This window comes from Grus americana, chromosome 2 (assembly GCF_028858705.1).
Source record: "Grus americana isolate bGruAme1 chromosome 2, bGruAme1.mat, whole genome shotgun sequence".
Classification (NCBI taxonomy): Eukaryota; Metazoa; Chordata; class Aves; order Gruiformes; family Gruidae; genus Grus; species Grus americana.
The window spans coordinates 67,201,895-67,225,019 of NC_072853.1; the positions used below are offsets into that span (position 1 = coordinate 67,201,895).

A 23,125-nucleotide genomic window follows, 5' to 3' on the forward strand; every position below is an offset into this window, starting at 1 on the left:
TGACTCACTTTTTGCATAAAGAACACATCATTTTCAAACCACTATTTACTATGGGATCACTTTCATTAGGAGAAAAACGGGAGAGAGGAATTGTATGCATGAAGGCAAAGCAGAAAACGAAACAAAGCGATGGGGAGTTGTTGCTACAACATGCTTGAAAAGGGAGGGAAAAAAGGTTGCTATCACTCAAATGTAAAACGATTTCCAGATGCCATAAGCCACTCTGTGAAATGAAGCTTTTTAATAAAATCATCCCACATCTTCTGTGTTACACTTGATTATATGTGGGTTATGAAACACATGTTTTTACTGTGTTAAAATGATGAACTAGCACTGGTGGCCTTCACAGACAATTTAAGGACGAGAAGGTAACTACAATAGATTTCCCTATTTTCAGCTGTTCAGAACTTCTAAAAATAACTCACTTGGCTTAAAATTGTATATATTGGTCTAAACTCAAAGGGGAGTTTCTTGAACATTTGAGTGAAATATGTTGATTTTGTTTGGATTTTGGAGAGTATTTGCACATGAACCACTTGTTCCCACTTAAAAAAAATATTTCTTTTAGTGTAAAATATATCATAGGTGACAATTTCTATAGACAAAGATAATGACATAAGCAAATGATTCTTCCTGCAAAACCTGAGTGTTAAATCCAAAACGTATGTAACATTTCTGCGCTACTGTTCAAGTACAGATGTGGATATTTAACTTTATAACGGTATGAGGTATGGAACCGCTCCAGTATATGAAATTACCTCTGTGCAGAACTGTTTGTGACTTATAACTTTAGTGAGAAAGGAAGGAGAGTCGCAGTTGCTTTCAGAAACATTAAGCTTCATGTTTGGAGCATGTATACTAGCTAGCATAACTCCTCTCAAAGATGATTTCTAGAAAAACGCAATGGCTAAGAAAACTACCTTTTAACAAAGGATGCAAATGTCCTCAGGAGCCTTTTATGAAATTCTAGCTTCAACAAAATCAGAGGGAAATTCTCACTGAATTGGATGGAGCCAAGTTTTGACCTTGTGAGCCATCACCACAAAAATAGCTTTGCTATGAGACTGCAGTACAGGTACCTGCACATGAGTTTATCCAGCCAGGACATACACAATTTTGATCGAGAAACTTGGTTTTGCTTAAAACAAAGGGAATCATATGCTTGGGATTATTAGACTATTGAGCTCCCGCAGTGGAGATGGCCCTCTATTTTCTGTGGTTGGTTACTTATCACTTGCTGAGGATGATTTCTCAGTTCCTAGCAACACTGGTCTCTTCCTCAAACCTTATCTGTTTGTGGGCTTGGTCTCTGGTAAGCCTTTCCTGTGCTCATTCACTCACTCAGGGACTTCCTAACTCTGATCTGAAGAGGCTCTGAATGCCCAAGACCGACTGGCTGACAGAGCTCCTTTCACGGTCTTTGTCCTTCAGTCCTGCAGATCTTACTGACATTTCAGGACTCTGAGGTATCCTTACTGTTATGCTGCCTCAAATCATTTATCTTGAATTTGGAAGTGTAGACATAGCCTATTAATTGCACAGTACATTTAACCATGATTTTGATCGACGTCGTACCATTTTTGTTACAACTTTTTTTCTCTTGTTTGATAGCATAGTGCATTTTCCTCCATAGCTTTGTCCTACTTTTTTCCCCTGTCATTCTGATAGTGAACCATGGTAGATGCTGTCACCTGTTCTGGGAGAGATATTTGTTCAGTTGAAAAACCTAATTTTTCACAGGAAAAAAACTTGATAGCAATTCGTTGGCCAGTCCTAATAACGACTTCTCTCTTTTTTTTCCCACTAATAGCCTCTAGAAATTTAACTTTATCTTGACAAAGGAATAAGTGAGCTCAGGTACCAGTCTGAGCAGGATACGTGGACTTCTGTAGGGATTAATGGATTAGTCCTTTTGAAGGCCAGGATTCAAAAGACAGAGGAGTAGTTTTGCCCTTTACAGAACAACTGGAACGTTCATGTCTGCCTATACTGGGTGCATCCCAGGAGGCCAGCTCTCTGCCTCTCCATCAGCTTTTTGTGATCAGGCTATCAAGCCAGCTGGCTTTTAATTCAGGATGTCACAGAATTATATTGCTCACTACTTCCGTGTTTTTTCAGGCACAGAAATTCTATTATGAGGTAGTTTTACAGAATAGTGATGAAAATGTATGAAGAAGCTCCACGGGAGAACAGAGAGAACCACAAGACTGGGGAAGAATGTGAGGGAAAACTTGATTTGCCAAGAAGATCTAATATGTTTCAGTCGTCTTCTCTACACAGAACTAGGAGAGACTATCTTCATTAGGCTGCCATTCTTCAGGCAATACATTGGGTTCAAGTTCTACTTTTATACATGCAAATATATAAAAAACCCTAGCTGTTCTCCTTTCGCCCCAGAAAACTTCCAAAGAAGCCCCATTAAATGTGGTCTGCACTAAAGAATTTTGGCCTTTATGGAGCCAGTTCAAACACCTGGAGCTCGGACTGATTGAAAAATTTCCATCAGATATGCTTTTCAGCCAGAGAAATGGAGTTTTGACTAAAGGAAATATTTTCTACCAAGTATTTGTTTCCTGTGGAAATCTAACATTTTACTGGTAATTCAAGCATGTGAAAACTAAAGAGATCTTGTTTTTAACCTCAAACTAAACTCACCGTGCTGAAATTAGTACTTATGCTAGAAATGCTAAGGCAACACTTCAGGACAGTTACCATTTGAGAGCTTCAGCCACTTCTTTGTCTCAAACCCTGGTATCTTGTAAAACTCCCTCCCTCCACCAAACATCTCCTGTAATGTTTTACAGCTCTTTAAAGGCAAGCTACAGCTGCCGTAGCTCTGACTGTATCTGTAACTGCTCCAGACTGCCCACTTCAGCCAGAAACGTACCAGTGCCAGGGTAAACACAGACCTCAGGAGGTGCAGCTCTCTCCTGCTTCCTAGTTCTCATTTTAAGGCCCTCTGTGGCATAGTCCTTCCTCTTACTTGGTATCACACTACCCTACCTCTCATCTGCTCTGCCAGCGTGATGTCTTCTTGACCATTAGTTTTGCATTCACCTTTCCTTGCTGTGAAAGCCCAGAAGAGGTAGAAGGTGGCAAAGGGCCCCCTTTCCTTCACACAGTTTTCTCTCAGTTGGTCTCAGTTGGTCTCGTTGGAGATGGTGAACATCTGCGCATACACAGCTGGCACTGGCACTCAGCTCTGCCGGGATCCCTATGCAACGCCCAAGCGCAGCTCAGTGGCTGTGCATGCTGGTCAGAACGTTCACGATAATCATCTCGTTGTTGCTTTGCACTTAGCCTATCTGTTGCATCTCATGGTTTCTCTCTTCCCTTTCTCTTCTTACTGAAAGTTTACCGTCATAGCAAATGATTAGATTTTTCTCAGTTTAGATCATCTGCTGGTTTAACACTTCAGCATACTTTAAAAACTTAATCAGAGTGAACTTTTCATTAACAGGGTAGGGCTCCCTCAGAGGGTAGCAAACAGCAGACAGAGCTGTAGCTGCAGGAAATTCCTCTGCAAGCTCACCAAACTGGTTTACACTAGTGGCGGTCTGTGTGTCATGGGCACACTGAATCATTAAAGTGCAAATGGCTCAAGGCGTTATGTACCACCGAAACAGAAAACGTTCTCTGCACCAGCTCCCACACACAGGTCCTACCGAACAGGGACTGGTGACATGGGTCTTGTACAGGTACAAGTACTTATTACCGCAGAGCGGAATTTGGATGGTTTAACAATGTGAAGAAGGAAATGCTAGCTTTATTGTTTTAATTACCTGTGCTACTTTTCCGTAGCAGCGTTGTATGAAAAGCAGAGTAAAAGAGGTATCAGAGTGAGTGCTAGACCTGATTTACACAGTTTGAGAACCCCTGCTTTAGCACAAACACAACAAGCACCACCTACTTTCAGCTCAAAATTAGGGCTAGAGTTTCCATTTGCCTCAAACCCGCTCATTGAAGAATTTCCCTGCCTGCCTTTTTCTGTTTATGGATAACTAAGCTAGCCTTTCCATGGAACTTGAATTGTTTTAAATGGCATCCACTTGACACCTGATTACCATTTACATCAAACCCCGGTTTGTTTGGATTCACTCCCTTACTGAATCATTTCCTTGAGTTTTCAGGAAGACTCTGTCCTGAACTTCCTCCTGTAGTCTTTTTACACCATTCCTTGCAATCTCCAGAAAACTGATCCTTATGCTCAGTACAAACGCAGTCTGCATATTTGCCTCAAACCATACCTCACTGGCACAGAGCAGTCACTATGTGACATGGTATATAGGCTTGAACAATTTCTGTTTCTATTCCATGTTAGTCTTGACAATTTTTACCCCTTAAACCCATTGGTATCATTTTCCTTATTGGAATTAATTTCTTCCATCCTAAATTTCTTCCTTACTTCAACTGGGTGTCAGATATAAAGAACAATTAGTAAAAGCTTATGTTCTTTAGCTTCTACTGAACTACAGGCTATATTCCCACAAAATTACTACTCTCCAGAGACCAGACATCCTTTTGGTGTCATAGTAAGGATGGCTGAGCTTCAGGGTTTACTCCAAAAAATTAGTGCCCGATATGTACACCCTTTTTTGAAAAACAACTAACCCTGGAAAGGTAAAAGAGAGTATTCCTTCTTTATTGATTGCATTATTTGTTGCATATGTGCTGTCTCTAATAGAGGAAAATTATTTATTCATTCCAATCACAAAACCTCCCCCATGTCTTTGAAAGCAACTCCTGTTATTGAAGGGCCACATACCAGTTTTCATAATTTTGAATGAAAAAGCAGGAATTATATGTTTTCACCTACCTCAAACATTTTTTCATTCATTCTGTCTATCCATGTTGCCCTGTTAAAATGAACTGAAGGCTCTCAAAAGTAGCAATTAATTTTTCATATCTGATTTGGTTTAAGAGGTTTTCGATTAGCAGCAAAGTCAGCAATCACATGTACAAAACATTGATCTTTTTTTTTACTAATTCCTAAACACAACAATTTTTTTAATCACAGTTACAATGATAAATTGAGATTGCACTTATAAGAGGGTAACACATAAATGTTGCAATTTAACCCTTTAGCCACCTTGTGAAATACTTATGCTCAAAATTAAAATTATGATTGAAAAATATAGTAAATGTGTGGAGTGTGGAAATGCAGTAGTAAAGTATTACAAATAATTAATTTTACTCTGATTATCCACTGGAGCACCAGCTAAGGTATAAAAAATTATGATCCTTGCCTTTAACTAGGTGAAAGCAGAAACTGTTAGTACACCTGTATTTTCCTGGCCCATCATTTCCCATTCTTGACTATTTTTCCATCTTTTCCTCCTTGATTTTTCTCTCAGTGTTTTGTATTCTGGAGAAGATGCCTCAGGAGGAATGTGGTGATGTGGTACAGTAAGAACTTGAACATGGGCATTGTGAGAGCGAGCGGAGGACCAGCAGACACAGCACTAAGTGCCCTGGGAGATGCTAGCTCAGCTATAGCACTGGGCTGCTGCACTCCTTCTGAGATCATGGATCCATGTAGTTTTTGGCTCCAGTGACCTGTGGCTCATTCCTGGGTAACGCACTTGCCTACTGCTCGGTCCAGCAATGGCTGTCTGCTGGAGATGACCACTTTCTCAAACTCACCACTCAAGTCTTCTTGCTTAATTGGCAAGTTTGTGCTTCTGCAGTTATCATTCCTCGCTGTCATGCTGGAAATCAGGTTTCCATGACTGGGCACAAGTGCACCAGTTTTTCCTTTTCTCCCCCTTGAGAACAGCATCTTACATGTTCTGTGAGAAGAATATCAGCAGACACCCCAGAATTGAGCTTCCTCATTTGTGATGTATTTCATCTTAATGCATTTTCACAACAGTTTTTTTTCTGAGGCGTCTGGCCCTGTCCACTGCATGAGAGGGACATGAAATGGGGATGGACTAGGAGTGCTTGGCTTAGAAATCCAAGTAACATTAGTCTTCGTGTTTTGGGAGGAACATCAATGTTCTTAAGAGAGAAACCAAATTCTTATCTTTGTTATTACTGACATAGGAAGGTATATGTGAGAATGTTCACAGGATTTTTGAGCCTGAGGAAAGAATGTCTCTTCACCTTGCTTCCCATACTTTTTAAAATCATGTCTAAAGACAGGCTCTTTTCTTAATTATCTCCTGACCCACAGGTTAACTTTGAGTCATTAAATGGAGGGCAGTAAGATGCTTTGAATGAATACAGTGGGTGTTGAATGGGTTCATGCATTAGTCATGGTAATTTTCCTCTTCTGTTCTGACCTTCATTTGTACAACATAGGTAAGAAATAATTTTTCTTGGTATTCACTGAAACACTAAGATAGTGCCCATTCCCTTAAGGTGAGAGGGTCCTGAGTAAGAGGTATCAGTTCTTCATCTCTTTTCCACTGGGCAGATGTGAAAAGAGAGGCCAATGTCCATGTCTTCGCACAATAGCAAATGCAGCACAGTAAATCTCTTTTTGGCGTGGGATAGAAACTCCAAAGATTTTCATAGAAGCTAGGTTAAATATGCCAGTTATCAACTAATTTCAGACAAGATCCCAGCCTCCAGTTGTACTACCTGGAGGTAAAACAGGTAATTGAAAATGTGTTCTCCACCACAGAAGGCCTGCAGTTGGGAATGAAAAATCAAATCCTTCGAAGAGACACAGGGACCGTCTGAACGCGGAACTGGACCATCTGGCCAGCCTCCTGCCTTTTCCACCTGACATCATATCGAAGCTGGACAAACTGTCCGTCTTGCGCCTTAGTGTCAGCTATCTCCGAGTCAAAAGTTTCTTTCAAGGTAGGTCTCTTTAAGATACCACTGTCCCGTTAAATGTCTCCCTCTAATTTATTGCTGCTTTGTACTAATCCCAAGTAAAATTAACAAGTAGTATTAAATTGATAAAGGAAGCAAAAAAAGATCTACTGTTGAACTTATTTTGTGCATGGAATGTTGCATTGGAAATTTTGTGTGTTTCCTCCTATGCTTTTTGTGTGTTTTTCACCAAATAATGGGATCACCCCCAGCCTTCCTCAGCAGGCTTTAGGAGATGGGAAAACACGAAATGTAAAATCCCTAAACCAGCAAACAGGCTTGGGGCAGATGTAATACCTGTAGATACTTTGAACTCACTTTTTGAAGCTATTATCGTGCATGTTTGCAATGTCTGTTTAAATACCATGTGACAGTCAAGCAACTACTGTATTACCTGTGTTTGCTGTATGCCAAGAGGAAATGGGCTCGCTTCAAAGGCCAAAAAGATGACTTTCTTTCAGGATAAGTGAGATCTGAAGTTTAAAGTGTTGACTAAAGCTGTAGTAGGCTGCGCTTTATTTTTGTAGCTGTCTGGCACATTGCACAATGAAAGCCAAATGTGCATGTTCAGATGTATATAATAAGAATTCTTCTAAACTTCCAGACAGTTTTAGTTTCTTCTGTTGCTGAAGAGTTCACAAGAGCAAAATCTGGATTAGGGATTTAACAATGAAAATCCTCTCTAGAGTTGTTTAAAAAAAAAAAAGCCTATTTGAAGGAGTATAATTGACCAAAACTTATAGGTGGACTGCAGAGGTATTTTATGGGCATTATTTTTCTTTTACTGCTCTTTACTACTCCTTCCTGTTACTATTCCTTATCATGCACAGTGTATACGTGGGAGCCTTATTTGTTTTGTTTTGTTTTGTTTTGTTTTGTTTTGTTTTGTTTTGACTGCAGAATGATATCTGTTGGTTGGTTCCTTGCTTTTTAAAATATATTTCAGTATAAAAGAAATACCAGATTTTGAAGAGGCTTTGGCAGACTGCGGGGCATTTTACAAGCTGACATCAGATTACAAATGGTGATGTTACAGATAGCAGGAGCCTCCCATGTCAACTGTGGCAGCTGGTTGCCGAGCCCCCAGCATCCTGCAGTGTGCAGAGTGCCTCTCTTTCCCTTCGAACACATACCTGAGTGTTACGGCCCCTTCCTCTTGAGCTTTTCTTTCCTTTCTTTTGGATTCACAAGCAATAAGCTGTCTTCAGCTGCCTTTACTACTCTTCTGCCAGAGTTTCCAAGATCCATCGTCTCCTTTTTTTAAAGGCAAAGGTTAAAAAGAAAACAAGTAAAGCCAGACTTCATTACTCTGAAATGTTCCATGTTTCAAGAGATTTCATTTAATTTAATCCCCAAATTACCTAATTGAACACATAGTTTGTGTTCCCTTCGTTCTTATTTTTAAATGTTTACATCATGAAACTAAGGTTACAGAAAGCATTGTTTATAGCAAAGGAAGGAAACTACATGCCATTTTAAGACAAGAGAGCAGTCTGGAGCTTCAGAAGGGTGGAGTGGAGGAGAGGTGAGCCCTGGAAACAGAGCTGGGTGAGGAATGGGTGCTAATGTTTGGGTAAGAGCAGGAGCTGCAGCCTCAGCTTCCTGGCACGTCACGATCTGCTTCCTTATAGTTGTGGAGTAATAAGGCAGAATCTGACTTTTTTTTAAGCAAAAACTTTGGTAAAAAGCAAACAAAAAGTATCCATCCCAGTGTTTTGATCTTTGTTGTGATGAAAGAGGACAGAAGAGCAGAAATGGTTTGTTTGTGGCTTTTTAAATCAAAGGATGGTACCAAGTTGTGAGCTGTTGCAAACACTGCGAGGACAGAGAACAGACCAGTGCCATACAGAGATGTTATAAAATTGGATAAAAAAAAGGTATCTGGAAAAACTGACCTAGCAAAGCTGTACTAATTCAGTCAGGGAACATTAATCCAGAGGAACTGATGTTCAACAGAAGAGAGAACCCTGGAAAAGAGAACATAAAAACAATAATCGAAGAGGGACATTGGTCAGCAAATTGTTCTATGCTTGTAATACGATATGTTGACATAAACAAGAAAGCCAAGTGTGGATTTTGGTCTGTTTGCCCAGAGGCAGCATGTCACTACACAGGAAGGTTATAATCCCTCTCTGCATGAGACCAGCATGACTCCATCTGGAATACAGCTTTCTGTTGTGGGCATCTCCTGGTCACAAGGGCATTAGTACATATTAAGGGGTTTGGAATAAACACAGGCAAGAAGTGACTATAAAGTTGGATGGACAAAAAAAAAAAGACTGAAATTAGCTCGAATGTGTACAATTGAAATGCTTCAGCTGTTTGTCTTCATAGGAGAGAAAGATGAGAAGGGAAGGAATTGCTTAGGATATTTTAGAGTGGCACAGTGGAGGATCCAAGCGTTAGTGATGAGCAAGCTTGAATGATGAATTTGGCTTGAATATCAAGCAAAACATATCAGAAATTACTTCTGCTCAGCTATGCAATATTCCAATATATTTTTTTTTTAAACTGTGAATAGTGCTATTTGGCACATAAGTTCATATAGGACATTGCAGATTCAACCCATAACAGTTCAGCAATTCCCATGACAATTATAATTACACACCTTTAACAGTCCCAGCGCCTTCTAGACATACTCATTTACTTACCACTAGATGTCCTTTCAGTAGCTACTCTGCAATAGTCGGGTGTGTAGCACAAATGTTGTATTTATAAAGATCAATAGCCAATTAAAGGGCATGGAGTGACCTCACCATATTGATTTCAAGTATGAAAATCATTTTGCAGAGAATTAGGTATTAGGGGATAGAGAATATTCATCCATTATTTATTCCCTCTTTGGTGATCATTACAGGTTACTACCTTGAAGCATATGGCCAGTTCATCTTTTAAGTTGCTTAAGCAAAGGCCTGGTTCTTTTCCAAAATTCAGATCTGTTTGTTGAGACAGATTTTTCTAGCATTCAGTTTATCAGTCACTATGGTGGATTCCCCCTCTCATTCTTAGCAATGTTTTCCTTTGGCTTCAGAACAATTCTTCTGCCTACTTGGTTTACAGTCTTTGTGTCTCTGTTATCAGTTGGCAGTGGCTCTATTAATAGCCCCACTCCCCCCAAGCTATATGCATTTAGTCATTTTGCATTTTCCTGATAAGCACTTCAAAATGGCTCGCAGCAGTAACCTTCCAATCTCACCAGATCTCTTGTATAAAGCAGCGTGGACCTAAACCAGTACTTAGACTGAAAGGCATCAACTGCTACAGGAAGCTGTGCCGGTCATTTGGCCCTGACAAAAATTTGCCTTGGGTGGGGCTTCTGTGGGAATGGAGTGGTACTTAGTGGCTGTGACCCCTTGAGCTCGCTGGGCCTCTGTCTTGGCCATGTTCCATCTTGGTTAATTGTAGTCTGTCTTCCTCTACCACTCTTGACAATACATCCTATAGTACCTCCTATTTCTCAGTTTTTCCACTGGCAGAAAAATGGTGGTCTTGCTCCACTTCAAAGCGGACTCCCTTTTGTTGATCATTTAAATTGTTCCCTTCTAGTATAGGTGTTAATTTTGTAAATCAATGTAAAAAGAACAGCACCTTGTTCTTTTAGCATCTCAGATCCTTTCTGAGAGACAGCTAACGTAAGCTTCCCATTATCTGTAAGGAAAATAGTTACGACAATTTACATAGACCAATACAGTTACAGCCAGGGCTTAGAGCTCCTCATCTTTCAGTTCCTAGTGCAACTAACCTTATATCGGTCGGCCACTCAAATTTTCCTTCACCATACCGTTCATTAATGTTAATCCTTTTAGCCATAAGCTTGCCTAATAAATGATAACTAATGCTGCTGAGTACAGTCTTGGATGGCAAATGTAGAGACCTTAATATGGATCAATTTTTTGATTATTCAAGAAGCAGAAGTATTTTAAATCCCTCACGATATCATTTAGATAAAAAGTAATTTAATTCAATAGCTTATGTTATTTTTTTCCCATCTGGACATTTTATGCATGCACAAATTTGTATTTTGTGTTTATACACACACATACACATAAGCAAACACAGAAACATGCATGCACACACAAAACCAGTGTCTTCCCTGTAAAAATCTCCCTTGCAGTATTATTTTGACTCTCTGTGTTTGTTTACTTCCAGACTTCAATGCCTTCTCTGTATTTACTTACTTCCATGCTTCATTTCATCTTGAAAGCTGAAAATTTGATAAATTTATGGATGACTAAATAAGGAATGCAGAGAGTCCTGGATTAACTCTGTGAATAAATATATTCAAGGTTTCTGTAAATTTTGTATTAAAATTGTAATCCAGATCTTTCAAAAATTAGTGAAAGTCAAACACTGGAGATATATTGTTTGACCTGCCTTAGACTGAAGTTATATATGGATTTTTAAATTGAATTACAGTAGAATCTGAGAAACTTGTTATGAATGTTATGTCATCTTCTTCCACATAAAATTTAAGATTTTAGGAAACAGGCCTGTAATGGACTTTCCTGAATGAAGAATCAACTATGCCTAAACCTGAGGGACATTTATCTAAAGATCTGTAAATCTGCAACATGAGTGATTCCACACCTTCCTTCACAATCTCCAACATCCAAGCTGGATCTCTGCTACTGCACTTTAAGCCCTCCTTCTGTAGAAGAACAATTTATTCCCTTTTCTCATAGCACCTCTGCTTTTACAGCCATGAAATTGTCCCATGTTTCCCTCAGTCTTTCCTTCTTTAGACAAAACAGACCTGTCCTGCTCCTTTGGTTTTTTCTTTAACCATTTTTGATGCTCTGTTTTTGTCTTTTTTTCAAAATTAATCTAGGGTATATGCAATGGATCCTTCCATTTTACATGAAATGACTGATAACTTTTCTCAGATTATGGTTTCTTAAGTAAGCTTGGACCCCCTTCCAACAAGATTCTTCAGTTTACTTACGAAAACATTGTGAGACAGCAGGAATAACCTTTTGAAAGTTATGAAGACATGTTTATCTATTGTTCTTCCCATCCACATGTCCAGTTGTAGAAGGTAATTTAGTGTAATACGGCAACATATCCTTGACAGATTTGTTGATTTCTACGTCTTTTTTCTTACCTTTAAGTATTTAAAAATAGGTTGGCTGATATTTTTCTCCAGTACTTTTCTAGGGATTGAAGTTCAGATTGGTGGTCTTACTATTCTTTGGTTTCCTCTTCCCATGCTTTCTAAAGACTCTTCTAGTCTTTCAAAACATCCCCTTCTTATCATGATTTCTCATAGACTAATAGCTAATAGCTCTGCGCATGCTTCAGCTCATTCTCAGAATACGTTGCAATGACTTCCTCAGGGGTCGGTACTGGGACTGGCACTGTTTGACATCTTTGTTGGCGACGTGGACAGTGGGATCGAGTGCACCCGCAGCAAGTTTGCTGACGACACCAAGCTGTGTGGTGTGGTCGACATGCTGGAGGGAAGGGATGCCATCCCGAGGGACCTTGACAGGCTGGAGAGGTGGGCCCATGCGAATCGCATGAAGTTCAGCAAGGCCACATGCAAGGTCCTGCACGTGGGTCAGCACAATCCCAAGCACGACTATAGGCTGGGCGAGGAATGGATTGAGAGCAGCCCCGAGGAGAAGGACTTGGGGGTATTGATTGACGAGAAGCTCAACATGAGCTGGCAGTGTGCGCTCACAGCCCAGAAAGCCAACTGTGTCCTGGGCTGCATCAAAAGAGGTGTGACCAGCAGGTCCAGGGAGGTGATCCTGCCCCTCTACTCCGCTCTGCTGAGACCCCACCTGGAGTACTGCATCCAGCTCTGGGGGCCCCAGTGCAGGAGAGACAAGGAGCTGTTGGATTGAATCCAGAGGAGGGCCACGAAGCTGATGAGAGGGCTGGAGCACCTCTCCTGTGAGGACAGGCTGAGAGAGTTGGGGTTGTTCAGCCTGGAGAAGAGAAAGCTCCGGGGAGATCTTAGAGCAGCCTTCCAGTACTTGAAGGGGCCTACAGGAAAGATGGTGAGGGACTGTTTACAAGGGCATGGAGTGACAGAACAAGGGGTAAAGGCTTTAAACTTAAAGAGAGTAGATTTAGATTAGACATAAGGAAGAAATTCTTTACTGTGAGGGTGGTGAGGCACTGGAACAGGTTGCCCAGAGAGGTTGTGGGTGCCCCCTCCCTGGAAGTGTTTAAGACCAGGTTGGATGAGGCTTTGGGCAATGTGATCTAGTGGAGGGTGTCCCTGCCCATGGCAGGGGAGTTGGAACTAGATGATCTTCGAGGTCCCTTCCAACCCAAACCATTCTATGATTCTATGATTCTATGATTTTCACCAGATGCAACTAACTTGCAAATATGAAACTCATCAACACCTTAGGTGTTGGCCTTCTTGCTGGTGTTCAGTGGCAATATCTGTCTGATCCTAGCTGATGGAAGCAAAAAGAGACAATAAACAATTTTTTTTTTTTTTTTTTGCATTATATGTAGTTCCCCCTCTGCTGAGTAGCAGAAAACTCTTTTCCCAACCTTGTATGGTTAAAGGACTTCCAGCATGCTGTTTATAATGTTCCCTTTCTTGCTACATCTCAGTTTATGCATTGGCTTTTCTGTTTTTCTTCTTATACATTTGTGCTTTATTTTATTAATTTAAATAATATATTTTCTGTGAGTTTCCAGACATTGAAGAACTCAGGATTTTGTTAAGATGATCTTTTCTTATATTTCCCACTCTTCACTGCCACTGAGATAGTTTACACTTATCCACTGCACATTGGTTTGTTGAAAGAACATCCAGCTCCTACTTCCCTTAGATATCTGTCCCCTGAGGATTTGCCTTCCAGTTCTCCAGGTGTACTGAAGTCTCAGTTCTTTAGGTTTGGTGTCTTCATGTTGCTGTGCCTCAGATTGCCGCTGCTGGAGGAACCATCAGTTCCAGGATTTCCTGGTCACTTTCACCAAGCCACCTTCCCTCCTTCTAACCTGTTTCTTCCCTTTGGTTAAATCTCTTTTATGTATTTATTTTTTCAGTTCTGGCAGGATAGCACAGACTGTGTCATTTCTGTCTTTCTTCGCATTTAGGATTTATATTAGTGGGTTATTTCCTTTTACTCATTTATGTGTTCAGTGTCATCCAGTTCCCACCAGTGTTGATCTTTACTGGAAATTGGATTTATCCCTTTTAAGAGGAAAGCAACAAAGGATTCCTCCCAGCTGGCCTGATTTTTCAGTATCCTCAGATACCTGCAGTCTGTTCCAGCTTTCATCTCCTCCTACTTGTACCCATGGCCATTGATCTCACAGCTCAGTAATGTACATGGACTTCTTACTACTTTGATTCAGATTCCTTAGGTTCATTCATCAGATTCTTTAGATTAGGCTCTCCTAAGGAAGGACAGCTGTTATTTGTTGTAGTGTTTGAATATTTAGTGCTGCAGTTCACACTCCATAGCTTGCAGACCTGTTTCTGTTGTGACACGCCTGTCATGGAAAATAAAGAAATTAAAACTTGAGGTGGGTAGGGAAGCAAAGAATGATCTTGCTTTCAGTGTATTATCTGCACTGTAATGCTATTCAACACTGCTTTATGAGTGCTGCTTACCTGAACCAAAGCTCCTGGTCTGAGGATCTGGATTCCACTGCAGTGCAAGCAGAGAAGAGGCATCCCTTTTCCCCCCACTGTCTCTCCCTACCATTTCTGTTTTCACAGAGGATTTTTTTTTTTCGAAGTCTCTTAGCTAAAGTGTTTTTCTGGATTGACAAGTTCTGTTCTTTTGGTATAAATATGGTTTTTAGATTTTACTTTATATAAGCAAGGAAATTTTTGCAACAAAAAGATTTAACTGATTTTGAAAGTAAACTCATACGTTTGAGTTTATTGTTACAATTATGGCCTACACTGGATACTTTTCCATGGGGAAATTTATTCTTTCATTTGTTAGCTGGTTCCAGTAGCCTGAAGATTCCCCTTAAATTTAAAATCATAGTCTTAGTGAATCACAGAATCACAGAAGGGTTGAAGTTGGAAGGGATGTCTGAGGTCGTCTGGTCCAACCACCCTGGTGAAGCGGGGACACCTAGAGCCAGTTTCTCAGGACCACGTCCAGATGGCTTTTGAGTATGTTCAAGAACGGAAACTCCACAACCTCTCTGTGCAACCTGTGGCAGTGCTTGGTCGCTCTCACAGTGAAAAAGTGTTTCCTGATGTTCAGAGGGAACCTCCTGTGTTTCAGGTTGTGCCCATTGCCTCTGGTCCTGTTACTGGACACCACTGAAAAGAGCCTGGCTCCATCTTCTTCATACCCTCCCTTCAAGTATTTCTACATGCTGATGAGACCCCCCTTTGAGCTTTCTCTTCTCCAGGTTGAACAGTCTCAGCTCTCTCAGCCTCTCCTCATAGGAGAGATGCTCCAGTCCCTTCATCATCTTGATGTCCTTTCATTGGGCTCTTTTCAGGCCCTTTGCACTGGATATACTTAGAACAGATAAAGTAAAAGTAAAATAATCATAGAAGTAATAGAATAGAATCACAGAATAGAAGTAAAATAATCATAGAATCATAGAATCGTTTGGGTTGGAGGGCACCTTAAAGATCATTTAATTCCAACCCCCCTGCCGTGGCAGGGGGGTTTGCCAATGCCATGTCATGCAATGTCCATTAGACCAGGTTGCTTAAAGCCCCATCCAACCTGGCCTTGAACATTTCCAGGGAGGGGGCATCCACAACCTCTCTAGGAAACCTAATAAAAGATGAGAAATACAAATAAAGATTATAAGAGAGGCTACGTTGAGAACAGGATAAAATGCCTAAATCAGCAATCATGGAATTATACCTCCTTTACTCCATCTCTTCACTCCCACCAATCTTTTCTTGGTATGATTTATATATTGATTTTGATTATGGAAATAGTAAGAGGCTTTCAGATTATCAACAAGCCTCTAGTTTTTGATGAAACCTGTACTTTGAGTCATAAATGTAGGATTTCAGTTGTGGTTCTCTGCTTAGTTAGCGTTGAAGCTGATACCTTGAGTCAAGATGTCCCCAACATATCTGAACAGTTTCACAATTACAAGTTGTTTTTTTGTTTTTTTTTTTTTTTTGAAAGACATATTCCACTGATTTATAGCGCTCCCAGTGCTGTCCTCTGAAATGGAACACCTAAATGATTTCTTTCTTGAAAGAGAAATAAGGACTTTTCTTTTTGCACACATACAAAATGCCTTTAGGGTATTTGTTGCTGTACTCCACAGTCATAGCTTATTAGCTTGTCTATAAGCATTTAGGCTGTTTAGGGCTCTTTAGGGCAGCATATTCAACAACTTGCACTGAGAAGGAACCTTCATGGTCAGAGTGGGTAACAGGTAAGGTTATTCCTGTGGCTGTATTGAATCATCGTATTCAAATTACCACTGCATTCAGAGTGGTTCAGCCAAAAAGGGAGTGTTCATGAAAGAAACATTTTCCACTCTCTACTGCTCTATAATTTTACCATCTTCATAACAATATAGCAATTGAAAAGAGGAAAAAGTGTTCTGCTGCATAAGTGGTACGTAAGTAAATCTTTGAAGGAAGACCTACTGTCTGCAAGTCATTATCTGATCAAGTGCTAAAATACTACATCAGTGAAATTTTAGTACAAGCATCAAGAGTCTAAGCAGGCTAGCTGCATATATTCATTCCTGATCTGGCAGGACTCATTTTTGGAGAAGCAGCTGCACATTGACTCTCCCCTACATTACCCACTTTCAAATGGTGGATTATTTTGAATAGATTTTTCTGACATTTTTAATGGCCAGAGAGACCATTTTTTTGTGACATATTGCTTATACCAATGCTTCACTTTTTTCTTTTCCCCTTGTTTCCTGGTGACACCATTCATTCCATGTGACAAATACTTGAGGTTGTTTTGTGCTACACATTCTCTTGGATAACCTGGAGATCTCTCTGACCCTTGGGAGACCTTTACTGACTCTTGGAAGAGGACCATATCTCCTCTTTGTGCCTTGTTGTAAGACGATGGACCTCCTTCTGGTAGTTGGCTTTCTCTTTAGTTTCCTGCGAATTATATGGGTTTTGTAGCAGAAAGAGAGTAGATTTACAAGCAGGATTTTCTTCAGAATAAGCCGATATTCAGGAAGAAAAAGAGGACTCTTAAATAGCTTGAGTTCCTGTCACCTTTGAAGACCAAGGGAACCTGTCAGTGCAACACTATGTTAAGTGTCATATTCTGAGACTGGCTCTAAAATCCATATCTATTTTTTTGAGTAATGGCAAATAAAGGACCTTAGTTATAAATAAGCATCAGGTCTTTTCTGGTACTCCATGGGTACTCGTGTCATGTGCTGTGGGTTGTTCATATTGTCAGACCTCACAAGCTCAGAGCTGTTAGGCTGAGCCAATCATCTGCATAAAGAGGGCTGAACTCATAGACTTTGTGGTGTCTTTGGGAAATACACCATCATTATGATTCTTCTTGCAGAACTTCCTCTTGTGATTCTGGATCTGTATCTTATACCACTTTTCTATTGTTGGATACCATTCAAGTGAACATCCCTGTAGGCCTCAATGTTTCTCCTGGTATTGGCAAGACTGATTATAAAACCAGGGAGTTGGAAATGACAAGGGACAGGAGGGGAATCTTTGTTAGAATTCTCTTGAGGGCATTTGGCACTGGAACAGTTCCACTGTCTCTAGCAAAAGTACACTCAGAACCAGACAACATGGTCACAGACACGCACAGTGGCTGGTTTTATAGGTGTTCCCACAAACCATAGCTGCTATACTGGTCCAATGCCAGGGGAAATCCCCAAAATACTTTGAGCTGTTAAGTGCGGGTCTTTATCTTTCTCCAGCTTGCTTAGCCATTTTTAACCATTCTGATTTGGTAGGGTTTTATGCTCTGTTGCGTTTGGTTAGCTCACACTATTCATCTCATCTAGCATTGATGTAAATAAATGTAGGTATGTGGCAAAGAAAAAACTGGGCCCATCTAATCCAGTAGACTGATACACGCACTGTCTTTTGTATTCAGTGATGTTCATCTTGCTCAAGCACTATGCTTCCTTGGTCCTTCCTCTGCAGCAAAGACCGTCCTTGGCTCAGCCTGGTACCAGCTGTTGAAATACCCTCAGAGTCCCCCGTGGATCAAATTCTATTATCCTACACTATAATGAATGAACTTTTATTGACCTCATTTTCTCGTGTTAAATTGTGTTTGGATGTTGGAGACTGAGAAGGAACTTAGCATAAGTTTAGTTCCACTGTAACCCAAGTTTTCCTTGAATATGGAAACAAGTTTGGTTTTCATCTTAGGAAAGATTGTATTTTTACTCTAGAAGTTGCTAGCAATTGCAGTGACTGTAGAAGGTCCTAGCAATAATCCTGTCCTAATCACTGCTGCAGTGGATGTGAGGTAGGAAAGCATTCCCTCAGGCATGAACTTTGGCTTGGTTTACACTTGTTCTCAGCTTCATGAGTGATTACCATCTCTGAGAGGAAACGTGTTTCTTTACTGTCAAGAAAATGATTTACTTTGTTACTTATTTTAAACACAGCTATGTTTTAAAGGAAAGACAATACCTCTTATCCAACAGAACAAGGAATTTAGCTTGGCATAATATAATTGCATAGGCCTTTGAAGACAAACAGGACAAATAGTTTTGAGCTAGAGAACAGTGTGGGAGACTGTCCTCCTGGTTTCTCTTCTCACTTTGCTACTGCCTCACTTTTGTCTTACAGCACATGGTGAAGCTCTCTGCAGAGAACTCTGAAACAATGCGGATGTTAGAACGGGCCCTGTAGCAAGAAGCAGAGTGGCTATGTCACTTTGGGGATAAGCCCATGTGAATTAGTCCTTCTGAGAAGGAACAGCTTATTAGAGTATGTGCCTTGCCATTCCAATACAGTCACACTTTTCAAGCTCCTGTTATCTCCATGAAGCACATAAGACACTGTGTGCCCACACCAATATTCTTAGAGTGAGCTCTAAGACCTCTGCGCTACACTCCATCATGTCCAGTGCAGACATGCCTCTCTGGTGCTTGCCAGATCAGGTAACTCCAATCTTTGTACAATTATATTGGCTATGCCAAGGCAGATCTCAAGATGACTCTTGTGGTCCATGGAGATGGAAAGCTGCAAGTGTAGGCTCAGACCAAGTGAGAACACATGTTTCAGTGCATATAGGTCCCTCCTGCTTTAGCATTTCTTGTCATTTATCACATTTTCAGGCAAAACCCAGCAAGCTGTCTTAAGACCATTTGCCGGATAGCAGCATGGACGGAGATGGGTGAGAACCATATGACAGTATTGTCATAGCTCCTTTGAAGAGAACTCTTCCAGAGTAGTGTGAATATAGTCAGGAATTATTTCTGATGAGACTTTTGAGAAGGCAAACCCATTAATATCTTGAGGTAGGAGCCTGCCAATCAGATGTAAATCTAAAACATTGTTTCCTTTCTAAGACTTTTAAAAAATAATTTGAATTACAAGACTACTATTTAGCTTTTGGACTTTGTAGTACTTCTATAGAGTCAGTTCATGAAATTCTGAAATGCTGTCTCATACGCCTCACTAGCAGTACATAGTGGTTGCTGGGATCCTGACAAGTTCATGAGATGCAGTTTGAAGGCTAAACGTGGGGGGCAGGGGAAATGTGGAGGTTGCAAAAATGTGTCAAGACTAGACAAAATTATATTATTTTAAACTGTACTTACCAGCACTTTTCCCTATTATGATTTTCAACTGGAATTCGTACCTACTATAGATCAAGTGTAAAGATAGGTTTACTGGTTGTAGTCAAGCTGGGTGGGTGGAGGGGGTAGGAAAGTGCAATATAGGCTGGAGGGGAGAGGATAAAAATTAATAGCCAGCTCTTTCACTGGTTTCCGTCATCTACTTACTTACTAGGTTTTCAGACAAATGCTATGTTGCTTCTATCTATTAACCACTCACAGATGTGTTTTATTATCTACTTTCAAGAGTTTTATTTTAAAAAGCATCTTTCTTGTTCTGCTTCCCAAAGTCCTGCTAATTGTTGGGCCCCTGAAGCTCTGAGACCATTGCCTGTCATGTGCATCAGTATTGTCTCACTGGGTTTTTTGTATTGCTCCCTCTGCGTTGTCTGTATGTGTCTGTTGTTTCCTGTCTTATACTAGGTATATGCATGCTTTGTCAGTGACTAACCAGTTTTTTATTCTGAGGGGCGAAGTGTGCTTCCATATTCTGAGGGGCAAAGTGTGTTTCCATTTCTAATAGCCCTAAAGATCCACTGGAATGACTCAACCCAGGGACAAGAGGATACAAAGACAAGGAAGAGTGCAAGGCTAAGTGGTCTGAGGGTTTTCTGTAATTCATTCTGTCTTTTCAAGATTTTATTTAGTCTCTGATAAATTCAATTTAAATTTTGTTTACTGATAGCTTTTTATTGACATTTTAAAATGTACTTGGGGTGCATGGGTTTTTTTGCATACTGTACTTGGAGTTTTAAATAAGTTTAAAACGAGCAAATGAAATCTAAATTAAATGCTAGCAATAAACCAAACACCTCACTAGAATTCAGGTAAGCAGCCTTGGTTAACCTAGTTACTACACCAGAAAACGTGTGCTAATCACTGGAACCTCTTATTTTATGTCATGCAACACTCAACTGTGACATCTTTTCTGAGTAGCAGCCTGAGGCATTTGTTCAGTGTTGACATGGAAGAAGGACATTATCAGATGACCCTCAGACACCGTTTCTAAGGATTTCTTTAATAATTGATTTTCCACATTCTGACCAATCCTCACGGTCTTAGAGAAGACTGAAGTCTCTTCAGTTCATGTCTTTCAGTCTTCCTTGTTGCGTAATTTCTAAAAAAGTTTGGCGTATCTTTGAATGCTGTCCATGGACAAGATTGGCACTTCCTTTCTTTTCTCCTAACCCCTGTCTGTTTGGTTGCTGACATCACTGCTGCTCCAGCATCCACTGGCAGAAGCACCTGTCAAGGTGCCGTGAGGGCTGGCTGCTCCCTAAGGGATGGAGGCTCCCCATGGTGTCCATCAGGGCCTTCCAACCAAGGCCTGTCCCACCATCAAAGCCAGGAGCAGGGCAGGTGGGGTGCACTGGGCACAGCCCCAGCCCTGGGCATTGGGCATCTCCCTGGGGATCATACATGGCCACACTCTGTCTTCTCTCTCCATCTTGCCTCTATAGGCTGGGCACATCTTGTCCCCCTCCACCATTTCTGGTACATAACTTCCTTTCTGAACAAGATGCAAAGACCATTGTCCAAATCTTGTATCTTCCTCATTTTGTAACCTCTTCTGACATCACCAGCATTTGTGCTTCACAGAAATCATAGCTTATAACTTCTCTTTCTTGCCCATTTGTCTGAATGGGTAACTTGTTCTGCCACCTCTATGGGCATCTCTATGCCCAGCTTTTTCCCATTAAGCCCATGTAATTGTAATAATCCTTGCCTATCAAGTCTTTATTCTTATCAATCCTCTCTCCTCTTCCCATATCTTTCACTCTTTCTCCTACAGCCATCACTCATTTCCTTCACGTTGGCCTTTATGGATGAAATGCACTTCCTGAAATCATGCCCTGGTCACCCACCAATTTCTCCTGCACAAAAATCTTGTTAGTTATAAGCAGAGCTACAGGTGGCTGGGAGGTTTATAGAAGTATGAAAGTAAATAAATATACTGATGATTTAGTCAAACCCAAAAGTTTATTATTTGTCACATGATTTATAGAGCTGAATCTGTGCAAGACATCTGTCTTGCTAGGCTGTGACTAGATCTTATTTAGATGCTTGGAAAAACATGAGATGGGAACTGGTTTCTGCAAAGCTTACCTCATTTTGCTGTGTGATTAGTCCTACAGTTTAGCTCAATATATTGCTATAAAGGACTTCTTTTTCATCTAATTATATTTGGTTTGGTGTCTTTTTTGTGTTATTGGAAAGAAAATCCTAACTGACTAACAGACATGCTTTTCTTCTCTATCTAATGTAGCAGTAGCATATTAGTCTGTGCTCTGAACATTCACCACCATGAAATGAAATATTTTTTTAGATGAGGCACAGCAGATTTCCCTTTATAAATCCAGTTTTTATTTGATTATAACTTTTGGTGCAATCATGTAGATAACACAATTGATAAATTTTCTAAAATCTTGACATCTATATGAGTAGAAGTGGAAGTAGACTGCATATCAGTAAACTAAATTAAATGCTTACTAAGAGAAGTTACAAACATACTTTAAAACTTCCTTCAAAGCAGCTCATAATTTCTTTTGTGAAAGTTTGATGATATATAACAGTCTTGCCAAACATGTATCACATGGATTTACTGCATCCCTAAAATTCCACTGAAATCCCCTCAATGCATTCCCTTTTTATACCTGCATGGAATATATCAAGTTGAAGGCATATATAGGAAGCAAATCTCTGCCTGTAGTTTTTTTTTATAATAAAGTGTCCGCTATTCCCATTTACCTCTGAACCTCCAACATGAATTGGCTATTTACATATTGGAAACAGCTGAAATAAGTTGAGAGAAGAGGATTGAAAGCAAGCAAAGATCTAAATCAAAACCCAAAAGATTTTAAGTTTTCTTTTTCTAGTCCATTAACAACTGCATAACCACGTTACTAATTGTATAGTTGCAAAACATATATGTCACCTTATATTACTCTTACATATTCCCCTGAGTGTTTCAACATCTGTGCAGAAAATGCTGTCTTCTCTGCATTAGTATTATGTTGTATATCAGTGTCACTTAAAACTTGTCACAAAAACTCTGTATTTTTTTCCAGATAATTTATCAAAATGATATTGTGCCATCAAATGACCCCTATAAACCTCGTACAGGAAAATGGCCCAATAAATAATACTTTATGAAAACATTTTTTGAGAGGAGAAGTAATCTAACCTAGATAATACATCTTGAACTGATGAATGCAAGGATTTATGTGGAAAATATTCCAATATGTTTTTATGAGGGCTAAGACAGTAAGTAGAGAAAAATGGAATTGCATTTCTTCTTTCCCTATATTTTTATGTCTTAATCTATATCGCTGCATATAGAAAAAGGCTGTACATCTCAAAACAAGTAATATTTGTGTGAGGAAACTAGAGATGTTCAAAAATACAGGAATTACTTTAATAGTTATTAAAGGCTCAGTCATGCAAGATGCAGAGTGCTCTCAATTTACTATCTGTTCATCAGGAATTGGTTGTTTTCAGCACTTCTTCAGAACCATCAGAACTGTATAATAATTAAACCCTAGCAATACAGCTCTACATACCTGTTTAAGGGAAGAGGTCTTTCTCA

General features: G+C 40.0%; 1 protein-coding gene across 1 annotated transcript in view; it reads left to right on the forward strand.

Annotated features, from left to right (window-relative positions):
- AHRR (aryl hydrocarbon receptor repressor) overlaps positions 1–23,125 on the forward strand; it is an 86,527-nt gene that overhangs the window by 18,448 nt on the left and 44,954 nt on the right. The window contains exon 3 of the mRNA XM_054816746.1: positions 6,629–6,810. Within this exon, the coding sequence (XP_054672721.1) occupies positions 6,629–6,810 (182 nt within the window). The remainder of the gene's footprint in view (positions 1–6,628; positions 6,811–23,125) is intronic.